The 25186-nt window shown below is 30.6% G+C and overlaps 1 protein-coding gene across 1 annotated transcript in view; it reads left to right on the top strand.

The window, feature by feature from the left end:
* The window catches only part of LOC142324826 (tubulin polyglutamylase TTLL5-like), a 30976-nt gene extending 14147 nt beyond the window's left edge, over window positions 1-16829 (top strand). The window contains exons 4-6 of the mRNA XM_075365840.1: window positions 1214-1383; window positions 2298-2448; window positions 16428-16829. Of these exons, the coding sequence (XP_075221955.1) occupies window positions 1214-1383; window positions 2298-2448; window positions 16428-16541 (435 nt within the window). The 3' untranslated portion in view covers window positions 16542-16829. The remainder of the gene's footprint in view (window positions 1-1213; window positions 1384-2297; window positions 2449-16427) is intronic.
* Window positions 16830-25186: the final 8357 nt, after the last annotated feature.

The raw sequence follows: 25186 nt of genomic DNA on the forward strand, positions 1-25186 counted from the left end.
CCAAAGATTGATCTTCAATCTTTTTGAGGTACAGCTCTAGTTACTGTTCTTAAACCCTTAACATATTTAAAAATATATTCAAGGTAGCATCGTTCAATTGATTTCCCAAATCTTCTTTCATCTTTTCTCATTTCATTTAAAATCCTTCCCACCTCTACCAAGGTGATTTTCTCTTGATCCACAGACATTTCCATTGCCAGATTCTTTCTTTTTTCCTTCGTACATGAGTCACATCTCCATTTCTTCCCACTTTCAATGAGAAATTTAATTTCTTCTGTTTTTAGATTCACACAACTACCATGAAAGTGTAATGACAGTCAACACAGTTTAAGATTTCAAGTTTTCTAGCAGACCTGAGCAACTTATTATGTACATTGCAAGACATAATTAATACAGAAAACAAAGTGTTACATAACATAATTATTTCCAACAAGCACATTAGTTTGAATTTGAATACCGATTTCAGTATTACTCATTTACAGACTTCAATTAATTGTAGTACAGTTACCCTGTAATCAGAGAATTTTGAACTCTATAAGGCATAGTCAGTAGATGTTCGTTTGATTCAGCTGCTAGCATGATATTTCCATTAATTAAGTTTAATTAACAATAGTCTTGTTAACCCTTAGCACTTGAATGTCAAGTAAGCCCTCCAAAGACTGTTTTCTCTTCCATTTGAATTTTGGGATTCATCCACCATCATATTTAAGATATCATAATTTTAGCTACATGAGAATTCCAACATTCGTTATATTGATTTATGCTGCGGTAACCTTTTAGTAACAGTTAGAATTAACAATCAAAACTGAAAGAATCTGCATTTTGTAAAATTGTACTGTACCAGGCACATCTTTTAGATTATGTTTATCTTGCAACATCTTGTTTATAAGTTCCTATGCTTTCTAATTCTTGTAATTAACAGTAAAGTTCCCAATAGGAGAATAATGTGAAAACTGTCAAATCTCTAAAACTTCAAACAATTTGTTTTGAATTTTTAACAATTTGTTGAAATAAAAAAGGAAAATATGCTGAAGGTTACTAATATTAGAAGAATTTTTTTATTTTTAGAAAATAGGGAAATATTTTTTTTCATCATAAAGTGACTTAGTGGTTGTTTTAATGTTTGTGTACGTTTATATGTGATATTTCAGAAGTTATCAGAAAGAAAATTGATATTCATGAGGATTTATAAAATAATTTATTTTTTGTCTAGACTCCAAGCCGAAATCTTCAGGGTAAAGATAGAATAGCTGTTATTGCAAAACAATTAAGCGATTTTCTTTACCTCTATAACAGAGAGACAGATAGTCTACCTACTTGTAGTAATGAAAATCGACAATTCATCCCTAACAGATTGTTTACATTGTTCCTTCCAGTAGCCAAGTAAGTAGAAGTTTTTAATTTTTTAATTATTATAAAAAATTTAAAAACATACTTTAAAATTTAAAACATACAAATTTAAAAAAAAAAAGATTTTTTTTTTTTTAGAAAATATTTTACTGTAACATAAAATGTCTTATTTCACTTTGATGATTTAAAAGACTTTATTAACATAATGAATATTGAAAAGTCAGATTCTTTTACTTATTTGTTTAATAACCTTAAAATTATAAATCTAAGATAAATAACAGGATACAAATAAGCAGTATTTCATTGCTAGAACAGGGAAAATTTTTATTATTTTTATTAGTCTTGATATATCTTGTTACATTTATACTTCTTGTATAAACAAAAAGACTAAAAATATTATTTAAGAGGATTAAAGTAAATACATATGTAAATTAAATCATGCTAATACTATTGTTAAAACTAAACCACCATTCATTTATTTAGATTATGATTTAACAATTTGAAAATGTTAAGTACGTTAATCATAATATTTTATGAATTATACCATGTGAGTAACTTAAAACCAAATCACTTACAGACTAAAAACAGTTGTGATGTGATGTAACATTTTACGTATCAGAATAAAAAAGGAAAACGTAAATTAAATTTGTATTTACAGCAGTAAAATTTTATGGATTTACCATATTTTTAAGAAAGATGTTCAACTCTAGTTCAAAATGACTCACTCAACTAGGATGCAGGGATATCCCCCCTCCATCCACACTGCAGGTCTGTTTATTCTCTAGGTCTATAAATATTTTTAAAAGCAAAAATAAGTTTTTAAATTACGTTGCAAATACTTCGTGGCTATATACTAAGATATATATATATATATGTTATTGTTCTTCTGTTAAATTATTTTTATTTGTTCTTTGTATATATATTTATTTATTTATTTATTTTTTCAGGGAGAGTGATTTAGAAGAGGTCTTAACATTGAATACAAAGTTATATAAATGTGCACAAGTCTTCCTAGGTCGCTGTGGCCCTTCTCCTCATAAATTAAATTCTTTGGGATTGCTTCAGTCAATTGGTAAAGGTCACGGGCCTCAGGATAAGGTAGTTTGATAGCATGGGATTTTGTAATATAGCTTCATGAATAATAACCCTCATACCTCATTTCCTTTACCTACCTGCTTGTTTCATTAATCTGGTGGCAGATTAAGATCTAAAATCCATACACAAAGTCTTCAGATTATAGTTTACATTTTAAAAACGCCTGCCTAGGGGCATCCTTAGAACCACCTATGAAGCAATAACATGAGAGAGTAATAGAAATGTGTTAGATAGATGCAACAGAGTAGTATTTCAACCCCCACAACACAGAATTTTTTATCTGCTGGTTGAACAACACAATTGACCTCTCTTTGATTCCAGTACTGCAGGTTGAAAAGATTAGCCAAAAATAATGAAATGGGAATATAGCTGTATCTGGCAACAAATCAGGCTTGTTATTGCAGGTTTTATTTAACTAGGATCATACTCTTAAGCTACAGATTGTGCTTATATCTCAGGTTAACAAGTAGCACAAGACCAATAAAATTGCTTTGGGATAAATACAGGTCACTTAGAAGCCAGAAAACAAACATTATTGACTTTTGAAGTGTGATGTAGGAGATTGTTGAAAATGAGGTGTCCTGGGTTTATAAGGTATGAAATGAAGAGGTTTTAAGACAAATTAGAAAACCAAATTTGTGGCAAAATGGAGGATGATAACCATATTCAAAGGTTCCCAGGATTAATACATTTCTTTCTAGCAAGAAATGTAAAAGGTAAAACAAAGATTAAACAAAGTAATTAAGGATGTTGAATGTAAAAGATGTGCAAATTCAAAGAGATTATGTAGAATAGAAAGAAATGAAAAATCCACCTAACCAGTCAAATGAAAAAAGCCTAAAGAGGATCAAAATTAATTAAATTTTATCCGTCTTTGAAACACTCATATATGTTTAAGTTGGCTTAAAACCATATTTCCAACTACTATTTTTAAAATTACCAATTTCCTGGTAGAGGGTTATCCCAGTTTATTTAAAACTTTTGTACAGATTTATTTCTGATTTAATTCACTTATTTCAGCAAATTCTTCAAAAATATGCCCACAAATTTATTACAGATATACTATAACTTAGCAGAATATTGTGTCAGTTCTAACTAGGCTGCTTCCCAGTGTTATTATACATTTTAATGGAAATGGATGCCATTAGAACAGCATATCAATTCAATACTGGTTACTATATGTATCAGAAAAACCTTATACAGAACCATGAAATATGATATGAGATTTTCAAAGCAAAGCATTTTTGTGACAAAGATGGTAATAATAAAACAAATGGGGAAAATATTTAAATTAAATTACTAAGAAAACATTTAAAAAATTTTTTTAAGTCTGTAGTTTCGAGGCACTTTCAGAAATTGGTTAAATGAAGTGGCCAAATTAAACTGGATTGACTTCAAAGAAGTATAACTGCTTTGATTTTAATTTTGAAATTTGTTCTTTCACATATTACACACACGCTCGCGTACGCATAGTACAAAATGTTACCTACTGTAAGATCAGATGCAGTTTTTTTCTGTAAATTTCCGATGAGTAGATGTTATGTTTGCTGAATATGATAAAAGGGTGAACAAATGATTCTATGATATAAACACTTACACTTTGATTAAAAAAATAAACCAAACAATTAATGGTGTATATGCAGTTAGCATTAAATCTAAGATTGCAGGAAGTGAAAAATAAAAATGAAGATTTCATAAATGATGTTAAGTTACATGTATCAGAAGCAGTCAGAAAACATGATATTAATAAGAAAAAAGCAAAGTCGATTTGGGAGAAAATGAATGAGGAGAACGAGATTAGAAAGAAAACGAACGAGGAGAATTTAGAAGATTTCAGATACAAAAACTGAAGGTCTTGAGGCATTGTTGGTGATAATTTCTAAATATGGTTAACGAACAGCAGTTCACAACTAGGAAAAAGGTCATGAAATCGTGTCATTGTTAGGCAATGTTGTCGGCACTGTAGCAAATAGAGCTGCAGATTATCTACCGATAGAAGCTCACTTACCCAGTTATCAGTACTGTGGTCCTGGCACTAAGCTGAAAACTTATACTGGTGATCCCAGTATAAATAAGTTGGATCAGGCATGCAAATACCACAACATCGTCTATGCTAAATACAAAGAAAATGCATCCAGATGAAGAGTTGGCCGAAAGGGCTTGGCAGCAGTTGACGATGCCTGAACCAGCTTAACAGAAAAAGCAGCCGCTTCGGGATAATGAATGTGATGAAATTGAATTCGAAATCAAAGCTCCTTTGTTGGGTTTTTACCTAATGTTGTACACACATCTGAAAATCTTGTAAACAGCGCTTATAAATGTTATCCAAGTAAAGTGTAACATCATTAAAGGCAGTTACATCAACTGCAAACATGATGGCGTGTTGCAGAGTTCCCTCTGGTAGTAGACCCCAGATATGATAGAAGTCACAGTGGAATCAGATATATCTACCGGTTGATCAAAAAACAATAGATAAAATAATCTTACAACTGACTGATCAGGATGATAAATTGCTGAATCTTCACAGTGAAAGCGTCAGCCTTCATTTGGAATTAAGACTAAGGGCAGATGTCTCTTAATACGGTATTTGATCTTTTATATACATCTACATACATATAGCAAGATGTTGATTTTTGAGAGTAACAACGGGAAGAGAAAAGGGATTGTTAATGCTAAGTGGTGGCGATCGAGAACATCAAGTTCTAAAAATTGTTTGATGGTAGAGTGAAAAAGCTGGAGGGGGTAAAAAAGCAATAACCATAGCCAGTAGACTATTGCAGTATAGGTTTCTTTTATGTAGTTGGAATGATGGACCCACTTTCAGTTGATGATAAACTAATGCGAAACAAATCATTAGCGTATAAGTACTATCATACACATTTGCCATATGCTTCTGCTAATTTCAATCTTGGAGATGAGATCAGAATCCCTGTGAATCAACTTGTTGTATGCACATTGCCTTGTGAAAGTTTTCTGCATGTTGAAGTGGTGTTGAGGAATGTTGCGGACAACAGGAAAGTCACTAAAGCTAAGTTGGCAAGCAAACACGGTCGCTTTCCTCTTCAGTAAGATCCAATATGAATTGAACGGAATAGAGATCATGAGGGTTAAGAATTTAGGCGTGATCAGCACCGTAAAGAATAAGCTGTCAGTGAGGGACGGTCACAGAAAAGTGGTCAAAAATGCTAGCTAGTTGCTCAGTAATGACAGCATTTATCTACATGAAAACAGAAAGTTCATTCTCTATGTACCACTGCAGATGTTCATGGGTTTCAAACTAGAGTGAAACAGGAGTTGGTACTGATAAGAGTCAATAATGATGCAAATGCGGTATTTTTTTTTAAGTGAACCTTGGAGCCGAATTATCGATTACAAACGTCTCATGGGAAATTCCTTACTTGAGACCAGGACTAAGAGAGACCGCTGCCTTGGATAAACTGCTTGAGTCGAAGAAGCTGATGATTGGTTTCCACACTTGGGATACACATGAGTGGTCAGGTGTTATATAAAGCTATACCCAATACTTGGGTAGTGCAGACTATGCACAAGAGAAGAAACCAAGATATGTAATACTGTCTTTCTAAACGGATAGCAAAAATGAAATGACCATGTCAAAATTCAACTCTTGTAAGGTAAAGAACCTGAAAGTGGATCTCAGTTCAAATTACTAACTGCACGATAACTTGAAAGGCTACACCAGTAAGATTTACAGGATGTTCATAGATTTCCAGAGATCATATTACAGTCATATTACTTCATATTATTTCCAGAGGTCATATTACATAGATCATATTACCTAGAATTCAGAAAGGATGTACCTTTGTACGTGGTCGATTGCTTTCACCAGAACAAATCACTGAAATCAGTTGCTATCGATTTAAAGATCACCTTTGAAACTGATGGCACTGTACCTACAAATACTACAGGTTACTGTGTTTTGATCTATGATCTATGACTGGTGAGGTGCAGCCTATGAAATTGGGTCAGACCAGTATGACCTTAATGCTACACCTCGATATAACGTAATTTGTTTATTATATATGTATAAATAATACTTGTTGCATATTATGGACTATCGTAAGATGGATGTAATCACTGATCTAAAAGTGATAGATTTCTCTGGTGAGCTTACATAAATAAGACAAATATATTTTAGTTATAAACATTTATTATACACATACATACAATACAATGCAAACAAGTCATTTACTCTTACAATTCAATATCATGTCTTCCATTCTTCTTTCCTTTATATACTAGTTTTAGTTTTAAATCTGGTATCTTTTCCACCTGAGAATGAGTAAATCGAGCCATATATTGATTCGGTAAGAAGCAGTTGAATTCCTTTTCATCATCTGATAAGGTCGCTACGATAGTTGGGCCGAATATATTGTCAACGTTTCACATGTTGACTAGGCTGTATTTCTTATTAATTTACATTTCTTCTACCTTTAATGTCTGTCTAAGACTGGTGTTAACTAGCCGACAGATATATTTTGCACTTGCCATTATTATTAAGTCCAACTACTATCATCTTACATTTGCTTGTTAATGATGCCACTGTGTAAATCGTATTGCTTTTTTTTTACGGTAGGGTATCCCTTGCCAGCCAGCACCAAGCTGATACCACTACTGAGCTGCTACCCCTTGACAGGCAGCACCAAGCCAATGTTGCACAACTCGACCAGCTAAATTAACCAATGCCATCACTGCAGGAAGTGAAGCAGCAGGTTACCTCTCACAAGAGCAGTACCGCATACCGCTTCTTATTTGGTAATGTTTTAATGTAGTGGGTGACATGTATTGTTTATCATTTCACTGCCTGACAACTGATGCTGAACCGATACCCCTCTGATGTCCAGTACCTTGCTAGTGTTGCACAACTCAACCAGCGATGATGACAGACACCTGCTCTCAAAAGGCCTCCCTCACACATGCTCTGATACCCTGTTTCGAGCAATGCCCATCTTGTGGCTCAGTGGTGCCATTTGGCTGATCATCATTGACCTTTGTAGGTGTTCCATATGACAGGTTATCTGTAGAAATAGATGTGCGCTGGGTTATCGATACACTCAACGGGGTAGCTGTATTGATCATGTGGGAGTTAACTGGTAATGCACTTGAACAATACAAACATTTTTTGTATAACTTTATATAAGGTGAATGTATGTATATATGGATGGTCTGGTAGTGAATAATGGTCCTTGTTGGATGTTTCAGTAAGCCTAGATGCTATATCTACCTATTCCTTGACCAATGGGTCCTTTTCTATCCAGCACCAAATACCTGGACAATATCATGTATTAATTCACCAAACAACAGGATTGATCTTATCTCTGCTTCTGTGAAGGCTACTATGATGTTGGAATGATTGGTGATTAAATTTCTATGTTTTTATACACTATGACCAATTCGAAGCCATACCGTTTACAAAATGTATTTATCTGCTCCTTTGTAATTGGTCCGGCATTACTCTCCACTACTATATTGTCCAATTGGTCGCTGGATATATTTTTATTTATGCATGCATCCAGGGAAAGAATCCCATCCTCTTCCTGATCCCATTGTTATTCATTTTCATTTATAACTCCGTCAACGACTTCATGGTAGAGTTAGATTCTGTAATACCTAAAATTTTAACTCTCTGTCTATCAATCTATATTTTAACCAACATTTTAGTTTACAGACTATATACAGAGTTATCATAAAAGAATGGTGCAGTTTCAGTAATTCATAGGAAGATTGTAGGGAAATTTCTAGATGTTATATTGGTATCCCTGAAAGCCTCCAACCCAAAGTTTGTTTATCAGTAGTTGTAACCACAACATCAGATCTTGTATTGTTGTTGCGGTGAGTTTAGTGAGTTACTATGTTCTCGGATAAAGACAAAGCAAAGAGTGTTTTATTGATGGCTGAATTAAATTCCGTAATTTTAGTTGAACGTGCGTTTCGACGTGAATTCAGAAGAAATCCACCACACAAAAATAACATAACACGTTGGTTCAAACAATTCGAAGAAACTGGATCAGTTAAGATACAGAAATCAACCGGCAGACCAAGTGTACCAGACGAAACGGTTGAACTATTTAGACAGTCGGCAATTAGAAGTCCTGGGAAGTCCATCCCCCGTCGAAGTGTCAAATTAGGTATTCCAAAATCAACAGTTCACAAAGTTTTACATAAAAAACTGAAATTACACGCTTATAAAATCCAGATACTGCAGGAATTAAAACCCGATGATGGTGTAAAACGTTACAATTTCGCTGTTTAAATGTTGGACAGAATAAGTGAAAACGAATCATTTTTTGATGATATAATTTTTACAGACGAAGCTACATTCCATGTGAATGGATGTGTTAACAGACACAATTCACGAACATGGGGCTCTGAAAACCCACATGCAATTATTGAGAAACAACGCGATTCGCCTAAAGTTAATGTTTGGTGTGGTGTGGTGAAAAATCGTGTAATAGGGCCTTTCTTCTTTGCTGAAAAAACAATTAATGGAGTTGTGTATCTTGGCACGTTAACCAATTATTGCTTTCCTCAGCTGGATGAACTCGAAAACATTCATCAACTTCATTTCCAACAAGATGGTACTTCAATGCATCAATCACGGACACTTTGAATGAAAAATTTGGTGATCGATGGATAGGCCGGCAAGGACCCATACTTTGGCCTCCAAGGAGTCCAGACCTGATACCTTGCGATTTTTTCTTGTGGGGGTACATCAAAAGCGTTGTTTATACACAAAAAATTCGCGACCTAAACCACTTAAAAAACAGGATTAATGAAGCATTGACAACCATTAACAAAGAAATGTTAACTAATGTTTGGAGAGAAGTTGAGTATCGTTTGAACATTTGTCGAGCAACTAAGGGCGCACATATTGAAATTTATTAATTATGTAAAAAAATGTTTGAGACGACAAATTTGAAAAACAAAAAACATAAACTGTAAGTAATTCTGTTTTAATTTAAACCGTGTTCAAAACCGCACCATTCTTTTATGATAACCCTGTATAATTTAGGCCTGCATTTTCTTTGTATATAAGTTTATATGTACTAGATACCCCGTATGAAGCCGCAGCTGCAGGTATCAACTGCCCTGACATCATTTATTTACTAAATCATATTTTGTGCTATTACTATTTCAATTATTTTTTTCACAGTGCTGCCAATCTTTAAATTATTATTTAACTCTAACGACATTAGTTCCACTCTAACACGCCGGAGTGCTAGTATCTTCATCTAGTTTATATCTCACCTGCCAGCGCTAGTGTCACGAGCCCAAGCTGCAGGTGACAACTGCTCTGATGTCACATGCTCAAGGCCTCCTCCTGTGACATCACATGGTGGGTGTCAGTAACATCACATGGCGCCTGGGCCCCATGTATTCACGGGACCTTGAGCTGCTCTTCAACTGCCATATGTATCCTACTTTTTCATATAATCCAACCCTACATTGGGTTTCAAGAAAGAGCCTTGCTATGCTTTCATTACCATTTTTAATAAATTCCAAACCATTTGAAAAATCTTCCCACCACTTTAATTAAAATACAATAAAAAGAGTTTGTTTTAAGGAAACAATATTATTCTGTAGATGAATTTTTAAGAAATATTAATTTTAAAAAAACATCTCCAATTCAGTATACATAAATCTGTGCTGAAAATAATTTTCAGTAGTGGCCTCTAAATTGTGAATTAATTTTAATCATTTTTTTTTTCTGTATTTAAAGTATTTGTAACCTTAACATTGTTTCGCATCTTTTTCTTTAAATAATTAGTATGGATTTATATGTATATGGTCATTTAACCATCCTCAGGAAAAGTTATTCTTCAATTTCAGATCATTAAAATTAAATTATGTAAAATGTAAATTTATAAATGTTAAAATCACAACTGGTTGTCAGAGTATAAAGTTGGTCATGTCTGTTATGTAAGGTCAGAGTTGTTATGAATATTAGTGGTTGGAGAGAGACATTTCAGAGATCCTGATAATTATTTGTTTAATTCATTAATTATAATATAATTTGATTCATTAATTATTTGTTTAAATAAAATATTGTCCTCGAATCAGACTGTTTATTGATTAATTTATTGTTATAATAGTATATACTGAATTTTTCGAGGATACTGGTTTTATAAAAGTCGTTCGAAATATCTAATATTTTAATGAAATTATTAGGATTATAGTTGTGTTTATTTTGTAATTTGTGTCTCGCATAATTTGATTTATCAAAATATCCTTCCTTTATATATTGTTAATATGCTCTTTGGCTCTAATAGAAAAAGAACGGTTGGTCATACCTATATATTCTAAATGGCAGTCTTCACATTTCAGATTACAGACTCCTTGTTTGTCTAAGATATTTTGCTATTTTAGTATGATCGTTATTGTTAATAAAATTTATTATTTTATTGTTGGTGGTGTAAGTTGTTTTTCAATTATAGGTTTTACATATTTTATCAAAATATTTATAAAATGGATTAAGTTCTATTTTTATTTAAGATTTATCTAAGTCCTTATGTGATAATTTTACGTTGTCTTTTATTTTATTTTTAATTTTAGAGTATAATTTATTGATCAGTTGTTCATTGTAACCATTTAATACTGCTATATTCTTTATGTTTATTTCGGAATTTAGTTTTAAATTGTTGTGCCTGCGGTATTTAATAGCTCTATAGATTAGAGAATTAAAAGCTGCCATTCTTTGACTCATCTTTTCTTTGGATGAGATGAATCAGCTTGTATTATAGTGTTATGTTATGTTGGTTTTATATATATATATATATATATTGATTTCTAAAGTATTATTATTAAAAAATTTTTCAATGATCATATCTATATAATTAATACTATTATTTATTGTTAATTTCATGATTTATTGTGAAATTGATATTGTGATTTATTGCATTAATTTTACTAAAAATTATATTTATATCCTTATCTGTATTTTGATTATAAATAATTAAAATATCATCAACATATCTTTTATATAAAAGGATTTGGTGATCTTTAAAAATGTTAGGTAAAAATGTATTTTCAAACTCATCCATGTATCTGCCATGATGGCTGAGAGGGGTGATCCCATAATAAGTTCTTTTTCTTGCTGGTAGTATTTATTGTTGAATTTAATGTAGTTACAGTTAGAGCATAGTTTAAGTAAATCAGTTATTTCATTTATCCATTCAGTATGTAAATTTGATTTAGATAATCTGTTATATATAATGTTTATAATTTCTTTTGTATTAATATTAGTGTGCATATCTTTTATGTCCAGGGTTCTGAGTCTAGTTGATCTGTTTATTTTAATTTTATTGATGATATTTATTAAGTCATAATTTGTTAAGTTGTATTTATTATTTAAATTAATGTTTTCCTTCAGTTTTTTAGCTAGAAATTTGCTCAGTTGACATGTAGGCTAATTGATGAAATTTATGAGTAGACATATTGGGAAGCCTTCTTTATGTATTTTGGGTAAGGCTTTGAATATGGGAGCGTAAGCATTGGTTAGGTTAAATTTTGGTTTATCATCCAGTGGTCCCAGGTTCAAATCCCAGGCAGGCATGGCATTTTCACAGACGCTACAAATCATTCATCTCATCCTCTGAAACAATATCTAATAGCGGTCCAAAAGGTTAAACAAAACAAAAAAAAAAAATATTATGGGTATCCCTAAAACTGTTGCATTGTTAATTTTATATGATATGTTTTTTTTAATTTTTGGGGTAGGTTCGTTTATTTCTTTAAATTATTATCATTTTTGAACTGATTTACTTTTTCAATATATACCTCAACGTTAATTATGGTAGGGGTATTTGTTTTAACAGATTTTTTTTATGAAGGAATTGTTATTTTTTAGTTTAGTTTTTATATTTTTATTAATATTAAAATGATTATAATTATCGTGCTTATACTTACATCACAAATGTTTGTTATTTTTAATGTTATCTATGATTTGGATGAATTGATTCCTAATTTTATTTTTATCAGCTTTATTAATGATTTTTTTTTTTTTTGTTTGTGGGCAAAAAACGCATGGGCGTTATCATCGCCCGGTAGTTATTAGTAAAAGGGGAAAATAACTCCAAAATAATAAACTATACAAGGTGTAAACGTAATATTAATCGTATAATAAAAGTTTACTAAAACAAGCCAAGAAGGCAAAATAAAACTCAAAACTAATACCACAAACAAAGTTGATAAAATATAAAAGTTAAAATAATAGATTAAAGAATGTATATAAAACTTAACTAACTCCGATGGGTTGTGCAAAAATTCCCTTCTCAGATAGTAAAATTAAATACATAGAACCAAAAAATCAAATTGAAAATAAAGGTTAAAATTATTAAAAAAAGCTCCCCTTACAGAAAAACATATATGAGCATATTAAATCCTTTGCAGTAACCCGGTACTATGCAAAAAGAGAAACACCTGTTCCAAAATCCCGCTATCGTTGCACAAGATATCACAGATGTTTCTGGGTATATTAAACTGATGACGCAACGCAGCATAACATATGCAGTCCACGAGAATGTGGTGCACAGTCATGCAGCAGTTGCATCGTGTGCACAGGGGTGGGTCTTCTCCTGACATTAGGTATTCATGTGTGACCCCCGTATGTCCCAACCGTAACCGGCGGAGGACCACTTCCTCTCGACGAGAGTTTCTGCAAGAGGAGCCCCACGGCAACACTGAATCTTTAATCCGTCGGAGTTTATTATCGACGGTAGACGTCCAGTCACTTTCCCACCTTGCTCGCAGTGATTGTTTTATATGATTGATAAAATCAAAGGTAGTAACTCAGGTGGTGAAAAGAGTCTGAATACACGCTTCCTTGGCAGCAGAATCTGCTTTTTCGTTACCTAGAATTCCAACGTGGCTAGGGATCCAGCAAAAACCTTCCTCTGTTGCGTCTATCTAACTCAGCGATTTTATCATAAATGTCAATGACGACAGGATGTCTGGAATAAAGGTTTTCCAACGCCTGGAGAGCACTGTACGAGTCACTGCAAATAAGAATGCTCCTATATTTAGTGCCAACGATACTTAGAGCCCTATCCACAGCGAGTAGTTCCGCAGTAAACACACTTGTAACACCGGATAGGCCAAACATATAAGTCTGTTCATTGATAACAAAAGCACAACCAACGTTACCGTCATGCTTCGACCCATCAGTGTATATCACCACGCCTGGGTTCGACTTGGCAAGGAGAAACTGAAACATCTGCCGGAAAACAATAGGTGGCGTGGAACGTTTATCATACGTTGTAAGATCAAACGTAAAATTTACATGGTTTATTCTCCACGGGGGGTTCGAGCATGGACTTGATGGAAAGAACGAAGGAGTATCAACACTCATACTCCGCAGCAGACGTCGTGTACGGACACCCACAGCCGCAGTACAACGTGGACGGTCCTCATACTTCCTCAAATTAGGATTCTTAAGAACTGGGTCAAAAGCTGGGTGATTCGGCTGTTCGCTGAGACGGGCAAAATAAGACAACAAAAGCTGGTCTCGTCTATCCCAAAGTGATGGCTTGCCACTGTCTATAAGTAAGCTTGCGATAGGGCTCGATCTAAATGCACCTGTGGCAAGCCGAAGAAAAGCATGATGCACACCGTCCAGCATTTTAAGTATGGTTTGACGAGCTGAAGAATAGGCGACACAACCATAATCCAAACGGGAACGAACAAGGGAGTAGTAAAAACATAACATACATGACCGATCGGCCCCTCAGTTGGTGTTACTAAGGACCCGCATCATATCTAAAAGTTTGAAACATTTTGTCCTCAATTCCTTTATATGTTTGATCCAGGTAAGACGGCTATCAAAAAGCAAACCTAGAAACTTAACGTAAGGAGAGACAGCAATAAGCTCTCTGCCCAGAAAAACCCGCGGATTAGAAGGGTTCTGTAGCCGAGAAAAGACTACACATTTCGTCTTGTCGGGTGAAAATGTGAAACCAGTAGTTCTTGACCAAGCCTCAAGGTGAAATATAGTGTTCTGTATCAGTCTCTCCGCAGTGACGAAATGTAGTGTTCTGTATCAGTCTCTCCGCAGTGACGAAATATAGTGTTCTGTATCAGTCTCTTTTCGCATCAACAAAAAGAGAACAAGAGACAGGAGCCTTTACACAATTGGTAATGCTGTTTATGGCCGCAGAAAACAAGGTGGTACTTAATACACTACCTTGAGGTACACCATTTTCTGAGACGACACTATCTGAAAGTGAATCGTCCATACGAACAGTGATTTAAGAACCCCTGGATAAAAGCAAGCATATTGCCATTGATTCCCCACCTCCTAAGGGTGTCAAGAATGCCATGTCGCCAGGCCGTGTCGTACGCCTTTTTTATATCGAAGAAGACGAGGTGATGGCGGTTCAGGAAGGCGTTTTGTATGGCTGTCTCCATTGACACCAAATGGTCAATGGAAGATCTCCCTTGTCGGAAACCACACTGTTCCAAAGAAAGAAAGCCATGCTTCTATAAGTACCATGCAAGCCTGCGGTTCACCATTCTCTTCATTACTTTACACAACATGCTTGTTAAAGAAATAGGGCAGTAGCTTGAGGGATCGGTTTTGTCTTTACCAGGCTTTAGTACTGGTATAACAAACACTTCTGACCAGCCGGGCGGAAAGACTTGTTCGGAGAATAAACCATTGTAAATACTCAAAAGATGTTGTAGTGCTGAGTTAGGAAGGTGTGAAAGCATACAAAGGCGAACGTTGTCTGGTCCAGGGGAAGTGTCACATGAGTTCTTAAGTGCGTGCAACAATTCTTTAAGTAAGAACGGAGTGTTCAATTCACCAACCGAAACACCAATATTTAACGCCAACATTTCCATCTGTGCTTTGTATCTCTGAAAGTCGTTACTATATGATGAAGTGAGAGACACCGATCGGAAAGATTTTGCTAAAGTATTTGCTACACCCGAAGATGATGTAAGGAGCTCTCCTTCATCGATGAGACTGATTTTATTGATTTTGAAAATATTATTTTCAATGTCTATTATGGTTTGTTTGATGATTTTATCTTTATTTATAGTAGGCAGATTAAATTTATATGCATTTTTTATAACATTTAGTTCTTCATTGAAATTAATCTTTATTGTATTAATAACATTATCTCCAAAAGTATGCATTTGATTAGATGTAATGTGTATTTGTTTATTGTTAGTTTTAATCTGTTTGTCTGTCAAGTTACAAAGTTTCCTGTTCATTTTTGTATACTTACTGTTCATTATGTTATTAATGTTGAAATCAGTAATTCTAACAAAAAGTTACATAACACAATTCATGTACTGCCGCGCTTGCAAAATATACAATTTAGTATTAAAATTTTGTTTTTTATTATATAATATTTTAATTTCATTTTTTAACCAAAGTAGTTGGCTTTTATTTTTTGTAATTTGAGCTGCTTGGGTTTGAGATGTAATATTAACATTTGGGTATTATGTTGTATTTTAAACAGTTTTTATTATATTTTATGTTAACAATAGTTTTATGCAAATTTTAATTTCAAATTGAAGAACACAGACGAACTGTTGGTAAGGTTGAATTTCATTTATTTATATATAAATAATATTATATACCAACTGTCCATGTTTAGAAAACTTAAATTAATATGGACTTTAAACACATCTATCTTTTATATTATAATTTGTTTTTATTTTTATGATTTATGTTATATTGGTATGATATAATTTTATGTTTTATCAAAATAAAGATTTATTTCATTTTAAAAGTAATTATTGTTCTTTTCAAGAGTGTTATCCACTTCAACCATTTTGATTGATGTATGTAAAAAGTAACTTGCTTTATGAGACTGGTTCATGCCTGGTGTACTTAAATATTTGCTAAGTGACATTCTAGTATTATTTGCAATTAAAGATTAAAATAGATTAGTATTTACTATAATTAAATTAATATAATTAAAACAAAGCATGTGTATAAGATAATTTATATTTTTCAGGTCAGTGGCTGTGAATGTTCCGCTGTGAAAAAGTCATTACCACAGATACTCGGAAGTACAAGTCAAAAGGAATCTCATGCACCACAAAGAATGAAAGTTGCAAGGGCACTCTGAGAAAAAGAATCCAATTCCTAGGTCATATTGTATTCAGGATCATAAACATCTTATGAGGAAATTGATATGCAACTAATTAATTGAATGCAATGAACAAACTGTGATAAGTAATGAGTCTCAGCCATTTTATTATTAAATATAATTATTTTAATAATCAAATAATATTATTAAATAATGGTATGATTATTGTTATTATTATTATTATTATTTATAGAAATTCTGTAATATTAAGCGTAATTAATACTATACCAAAAATAAATCCAGTTACCTTCTATTATGATAAATGAATTAAAATTTATACTTCATAACATACCGTAATATAAATTGTATATTAGTTTTAATTATCTGATAAGTACTTAATTTTTTCCAATTTAAATAAAGAGAGCTATATAAATTTTTAATATTTTTAAATAATAAAGGCAGCAATATTTAAAATTCACAAATTGAATTTCAAGATTTACAAACAGGTTATCATTTGTGTGTTTCCTATCAAAAATAGCACTGTAATATTTAACTTATTTCATTTTCTCTCCATCGTTTTTTTTTTTTTCATTATTTAAATGACTCTTGTTATAAGACTTTAATTTTAGAATTTTATACAAAAGTTGACTTTTACAAAAACAAATGTAAGATGGACTTGTTTTTGTTTATATGGAAATGTGGTTCAAATTACATTTTTTTCAGAATGTCATTGATATAGCTCCTTTTTTTTATTTACAAAAGTATTAAACAGCAACTGAATCAAAATTTCATTATTCTTTGAAACAGGAGACGTGTGGCATGTTATTATTAGTTACAGCAAATTTTACACTTAGCACATATAATCTACCAGTACAACATACTTTAACATTATTGATTAAAACAGTGTATAAATACACTTATCAGTGTATGAGCTGACCACATGATTTATGGTATCCCATATATTTCAACATGGGTCCCAAAAACCACATAATGCATCTGCTTTGCTACCATGAATGAAAAAGAGGTGAATAATAGCTCAAAGAGATCTTTTAGATACACATTTTCATTTACTTAAAAATGGGTCAATTTCTTTATGTAAATAAGTATTATTTAAGGCTGGATTAGAAAATTAGTTTTTGTATTGTTGTCTTCTTTCTCTCATACTAGATTTTTTAAAACCAATGATCAGTTTTTTAATGCAAAGATCAGTTATTGTTTCTGATTTGAAGTTATTGATTTTTACTTTTCATTTATACTAAAAATATCACTACAGAAATAAATATTGTTTAACATGTTTAATGTAATGTGATTTAAGTTAAAAATCTGGTTATGTACCAAGAATAATATGAAATAGAACTATTCCAAGATTATTTTTAAATAATTAAATACCTATAAAGTAAAGTATAACAAATTTCCCCTGAATCTAAGAGGTATTAGCAATCTGTATCGATTTAAAAATGATCTGAAAATGTGGTTATATTATCTTGCAATTACATTAATTTACTTTTGACTATAATAACGAAGTTATAGAACAAAAGCTTTACTTTGATGGTCACAGATCATACGGATCCAATTATTTATTAATTATTTTCAGTTGTTAATTAGATGGAGGCAGAGTTACAATAAATACAGATGTTTACACATAATGAAAATACATTTTGAAAATTTATTATGTGAAATGCTCTTGCATGTTGATTCAAAAATTTGTTACGGAAAACCATAAACTGGGCCGCCTTTTGGTTACCTAAATTTTGTCACCAAATTTTTATTATTTTTATTTTGTTTATTTACTTACTTATTGTTACTTTTGTAAGTTATTAAAATTGTATAATTTTATTTTTATTTATATATTGTAGGTAAAACTTTTCTGTTATTTTTTCTTTGTAGTATAATAATTAATAATTTAATTAAAAATATAATCAATATTAATAAATATGATATAAATTAAACATATCGCTTTTTTTCAAATAGGTGGTGGACCATTGAAGTAATGCAGTTGAGGCGATAATGAGAAACTAGTTTCTCATTGTCGCCTCAACTGCATATATTAATAATAACATTAATAACGTTAATATTATTAACAATATTATTAATATTTTCACAACAATGAAGTTCTAATGAGAATGTGACATAAAATAATGCCATTATCGCCAGTTGAAACTGGAAAGTAGCTCTCATTTCACACCATAACCATGAGTGTGGCGTATCTGTATCAGGATCATCGATTCTGAGAAAATCTTTCCTGATACTATTTTTTTTTTTCTTCCTCCTTGAGGAAGACGACAGTGTATGCTGACCAGATGGAGGAGGCAACATTTGCCTCGGCACAAACAGCTGTTCAGTAATTCAGCAAGACATTTTTCATGTTCACTTAATTCTTGTTCTGATCCCAAATCTGATACCACTGACTGTCAGTAAACCAGACACTTTTTTTGTACTGACAATTTGCGTTGTTAATATAACTTTCTATTTATAATAGAAAGTTATACAACTTTTGTTTATAACTTTCTTTTTGTTTATATAATTTTCTATTTTTCTAAGACCACTATTTTTCTAGCGACATCCCTAACTGAAGCAGCAACATCAGGTGATACCGAGCCTCTTTGCAGCACAGATCTAACATTCTAAGTGTTTCGTGTTTACCTCTTAATGTGACTTATAATTCAGATTAATGCAATTCAAATTAATAGTATCCAGATAGTAATAGTATTCAGATAATAGTATATGGAACGATTTTCTTGGAATCTGTGATCCTGATGATCCTGATCCAGATAAGCTGCATTCATGGTTATGGCATGTAACGAGAGCCGCTTTACTGTTTCAAATGGTGATAATGGCATATTTTGTGTCGCTTTCTTGTTAGAACTTCATTGTTGTGAAAATATTAATAATTTCAGTTTCTCATTATTTCCTCAACTGCATTGCTTCAATAGAACACCACCCACCTAAAAAAAAAGTGATTATTTATTAAATTTATATTCCATTTATTATTATTAATATTGATTATATTTTTAATTGTTTATGTTATAAAGAAAAAATAACAGAAAAGTGTTTATTACAATATATAAATAAAAATAAAATTTTACAATTTTAATCCTTAAAGCATCAGGTGTTTTCAGCTAGTATCAGTCAGAAACCTCAACCCATTTTTCAGAAAAACGTAAACCTTTACTAAAATTGATGAAAAAATAGTAAGCATTTAAAAATAATGAAAAATTTCTCTCTTACTCAAAAAATCATGATGAGAATGGTAAACAGGCTTCCAATATACTATATTGGTCCAATAGAATACTAAAAAGGTCTGTTCACTAAAATTAGTTTACAAAATCTAAAATTTATAAATTTTCTCTTAAAATTAAAATGTAACTGATAAATTTATGCTTTTGCACTTATTTTTTCTTAAAAATATGATATTTTATGAATGAAATAAAAAAAAATTACTGATTTACATACAGTATTTACAAAGTTGCATGATTTTTACTAATTTTTGACACTTTCAACACTTATGCTTTGGAAAGCATTCACCATGTATTCCTTTATTGCAGCAGTTGCATATAGTTCTTGATGTTCTTTTCCTTCTGTCTTTGGTACAAACACAACACTTTGATTTCTTTCTTTCTGGCAGTTTTCTCAATCCAGGGGAATCATGAGGATTTTGTGGAACACCTTTCATTTGTAATCATTCGTTTCCCAATGTTTCAATGACACTTATTGTGAAAGCAAGCCGTGATTTAATCTTTATTCCAGCATTATGTTCTTTATACAAAATGTATGAGTTGAAAAGCATTCTACCCATAACATTAAATGTAACCTTTATCCAGTAACACATAGACTTTCTTTCAATCAAATATGTTATGCAACATCGTGTTGGATGTATCAATTCCATCCATGTATTATATATTGTTTTATAATTTCTGGTTTTGAAACAACTTCATGGCTTCATTGAACAGTTACATCTACATCTCTTGCTAGCATTTGTTAAATAAAAGTAGAACAGGGGCTGTTTGAGATGTTTTCTCTCTGTAAGCACAAGTAAACCACGGCCCAGAATTAAAATACTGTTTTTCACCAATAGCAAATTTTCTTTTGAACTGTTCTGATAAAAATTTTCTGTTTCTTCCAACAGTGCCTGTGATATAGGTATCAGACTCATATAGATATTGCAATAAAGTTACTGACATGAAAAAATTGTCAACAAATATATGGTAGCCTTTTTTTATATAATTGCAGATTGTTAGCAGTTTTTTTACTACAAAATAACCAAGACCAAGTTTACTAATTTCAGTTGTATCTTCATCCTTTATTGAACCTTTATAGGTGAAAAATCCTAAACAGTAATTACTAACAGAGTCACACAACATCCAAAGTTTAATCCCCCAATAAATAAAATTAAATAAAATAAAACACATAATCTTCATAGAAACAACTAGCACTCAGCATCCAAGCATCACGATTTGATATGTAACTGTAAAAGTATCAATATTTTTTCAGACAAAATATTGATAGATATACATACAAAACCTTTGCATTCACGGAGATGTAAGCTTTGCATGTACCTACAATCATCCCATCTAGCAGTTAAAAAATGGGCTATGTTGACCTCTAAAGAGAGTCCTGGTATGTCGGGATCTTGAGCTTTCTGACTTCATTACAGGGTTCTGATAGATCAGAACCTTGAGGCTTTAAGGGTTAATAACTTACAAATGTAACAGTAAGAAAATAAGTAAAATAAAAATAATAAAAATTTGGTGACAAAATTTAGGTACCAAAGGTAGACCAGTTTAGGGTTTACCATTCTGAATTTTTGAATCAATGCACAAGAGCATTTCACAAAATATATTTTCATGTACTAACAGTTGTATTTATTGTATTTGTGCCTCCAACTAATTAGCAACTGAAAATAATTTACAAATAATTGGATACATGTGAACTGCGACCATCAAAATAAAAATTTTGTTCCATAACTGTGTTGTTATAGTGAAAAATAAATTTTCAAGATGATAACCACATTTTTAACTCATTTTTAAATCAATATAGATTGCTAATACCATTTATGGTTTTAGGGGTAATTTGTTATAAATCAAGCTAAAAAAATAAGTAAATTCAGGGAATATTATCACTACAACAAACTGCTGCAATGATAATTTTAGAATACCTATAATGTGTTATACTAATTTATGTAGGGTTGTGCATGTGATATCTTTAATGATTTTTTTCTTATATTGTCTGAAAAGACAGAATGAAGTGTATATGTTCTTGAATAATTTGTAAGTGGATACTTTTATCAAGCTGCAGTAATTTAAAAAAATCTTTTACCATTATTTGATTTGTACTTTATTTCAATTTTATGTGCATTTTTTATATGTTACGTAATTATTTTATTAAAATTATTTATTTTAATTTTACTTCAGACATATGAATCAAAATAAGGGTTTTTCTAGTATAATGTGTAACAAAAGCAATTCTAATTATTTAATAGAAACACAATCATTTAGTAAGACAAAAAGTTAAAGAAATTTTTAGGGAAGATATCCTCTTTTGTTTTTTAGCATATCTTTATATTGTGCCATTACAGTTTCTTCAACCAATAAGTCTGTACTCTCTTTTAACCACAGGACAATAAATTTTCAAGTTTTATATATATATATATATATGTATATATATACATAATTGCTTTTGTTGATGTTTCTATCAAATTTTTTTGTTTTACTTTTTTTACTGTTTTCTCTTTTACTTTTTTAGGTATCTATTTATAGTATAATTATAATATTATTTTAGCCATTAAGTAAATTAATAAATTAAATTGTAATTGTTTGGCTAAAATTATTTCACTATTATCTTGCTATTTAAATATAATGGTCGTTAAGCCATGTAGACTTAACCCCTACGACATAGCCATTAGACTTTTATTTATATTTCACTTTTGAATTTTGTTATGTGAAAGTTCCACTTGCACAGGGACAAGTTATAACTATGTTGTCATAACTGGTAATTGTAATTAAAAAGTATTTTACAAATTTACATAACACAATTATGAAGCATTCACTTAATGTGGATTGAATTTTTTTATCTCTGTGTATTATTTATTATGTATTATTATTTTTTTATTCACTATGTGTTATGTATTGCATCTTATTGAGATTTCTCAACATTACCAGATGTTGAGAAATGTAGTACGAGATTTGTAATTTTATGTTGTAGAATTTTGTTATTTTAAAAATTATTTTAACATTTGTTTCTTAATTTGAATTAATATTATTATGTTATTAGAAATGCATGAAATTAACTTTTTAAAAGTCTCAGACCAATTTTTTGGTAGCTATTTATCTTATATATTGAAATTAATGAGAGAAGACATATTACATTTACGGTTCCTGTTTTTCAGCATTATTTTAAGTGAAATTTTATATTATTTTAGATTTTAAAAAAGTAACTTAATTTTTTTATTAGAACAAGATAAACTGGGATTCTTTGTTACTATTTTACTAGTCATTTTAATTTTTATTGGTATGAGTTATTTGTGGGAAAATATTTATTTAGTTTATTAAATGTTGATTAATTTTTTAACCGTATTTAATATAAGTAAGAAATAACCCTTTGATTTTTCTTTAGTTAGTTTAATTCTCCTTTATTTATGTTATCAGTGTAGCTCATGATTAGATTTTAATGATAATTTATAGTCATTGTTTATATGCAAGTAATTAATATCAGACTCATTTATAATTATTTTTAAATGATTAATCTTCTTTTTATGTATATTAAATTCTACTGTATTAAATAATATTTTTTGTTTATATATTTTATGCTTTTAAATTCTGACATTATACCTGTTTCATAGTTTCATATAATATTTTTATGTATTAAAAAAAAAAAGGAATATGAGCACTTTTAATGGTCTATTGTCCAGAAACTGGATGTTTACCATGTTTCACATGACATCATATGTTGCCTCATTCCTGCCCTCTTTCATTTTGGTTTGAATTTGACATTAGAGCATTGTAATCCAATATACATAAGCTTAGAAAGTTTTGAAAATTACCATTTTGCTGAGATAATAGTTATACTTTGAAGGAGTACAACAAAAAAAAGATAAATCATATTGTGCCTGTTTGAGAGAATCATATTATTTAGTCTCTTTAAGAGCAGTTCAAATGGTGTATGCATAAATTACTTGTTGGCCAGCATTCAGACTATACATTTTGCATATTCTAAATAAATTTCTTTATTGTATAATTTAATTTTTTTCATGGCAATGTATGTATCAAATTATATATATTTTTTTGCAGCTTCACTATAGACATGAATAAATTAGTGTAACTAAATTAAAACGTATTAAGTTTATGTACAATTGATGATGTCAAACAAGAAATACATATATATATATATATATATACATAGCTGAATTTTACTTTATGTTACTTTTCTAAAAAAATATTCATTTTTAGAATTTATAGTTTTATTTGTAGCACATATTAAAGGAAAAAATTTAGAATATCATTATATTTACATCATAGTAATAGTGTAATCTTCAATCAGATACATGTTTACTTTCATTTTATGTAAATATATGTAAAATAACTATAACAAAAGTGAATGTACTCGTATTTGCATATATATATATATATATATTTTTTTTTCTTTTCAAACATATATGCACTGTATTGAATAATATAAAATAATTAAATATCATATCAAAACCACCAAATATAGTCAAAAAATGGTAAGAACACTTACTAACTGGAGCTCTTTCGAAGTTAAATTACTTCATCTTCAGCAGTTAAAATTACAAGATTATACATAAAATATCAACATATGCTTTGCCATTAAAATAAAATTAATTCTCCTTCATAACTGATGATATAATAGTGAGTCACTTATACACTGTTACATATAATAACAGTGGCAGTGGTTGTGTTGGTTGAACCACAACGCTGTAGGTACACCATCACACAATTTAAAAAATTGAAATGAAAAAAAAATCCTGAAAATTGTTTTTATGTATTTGTCTGAAAAGTATTCGCAAGCCCAGACCTTCTGAATATCTCATTTAGTATATTCAGAAACGAGGAAATTTTGCAGTCATTGTCCAAAATGTTTTTTTACCTCTTTTCACCACTTTCAGAAAATCTAGAAATTCGTTTTTAGATATTCATATGAAGGTTACACACACCAAAAATCAAGCTGATATCTACATTTGTTACCAAGAAATTAAGAAAATTGTAAATTTTATTGTTACTCCATTTTAACCCTTTAAAATCAGAATTTCAAAAAAAATTTCTTGGTGTGCACTTGCATCATAAGGAGAATGTGTAAACAAATTTTCATCAATTTATTTTTAGTAGTTTTTGTTGTGCATTGATTAATGTGTGTTTGACACACGACATGTTATTTTATATATATAAAATAAGGTAAATACTTTATTAGTAAATTGTTAAATACAAAAAGTTTTTTTTAACTAATTAGTATTCTAAGACTGTAGTTCAGGGGTAATTAGAATTATTTTGATTTTAGTTTCTGTTCTTTTAAGTTAAAATGTTAGAATTTTTATTTTATTTTTCTTCTTGTTGAAAAGATATTAATCATTTCCTTGTTTTCAGATATATTGTGTAGTTATCTTATTTTCAGTATTAATAATAGTATTGTACATTTTGGTTTCTTATAAGTATTTAGCAAAATTTTAGAAG

Source organism: Lycorma delicatula, chromosome 5 (assembly GCF_047948215.1).
Source record: "Lycorma delicatula isolate Av1 chromosome 5, ASM4794821v1, whole genome shotgun sequence".
NCBI classification, from domain to species: domain Eukaryota; kingdom Metazoa; phylum Arthropoda; class Insecta; order Hemiptera; family Fulgoridae; genus Lycorma; species Lycorma delicatula.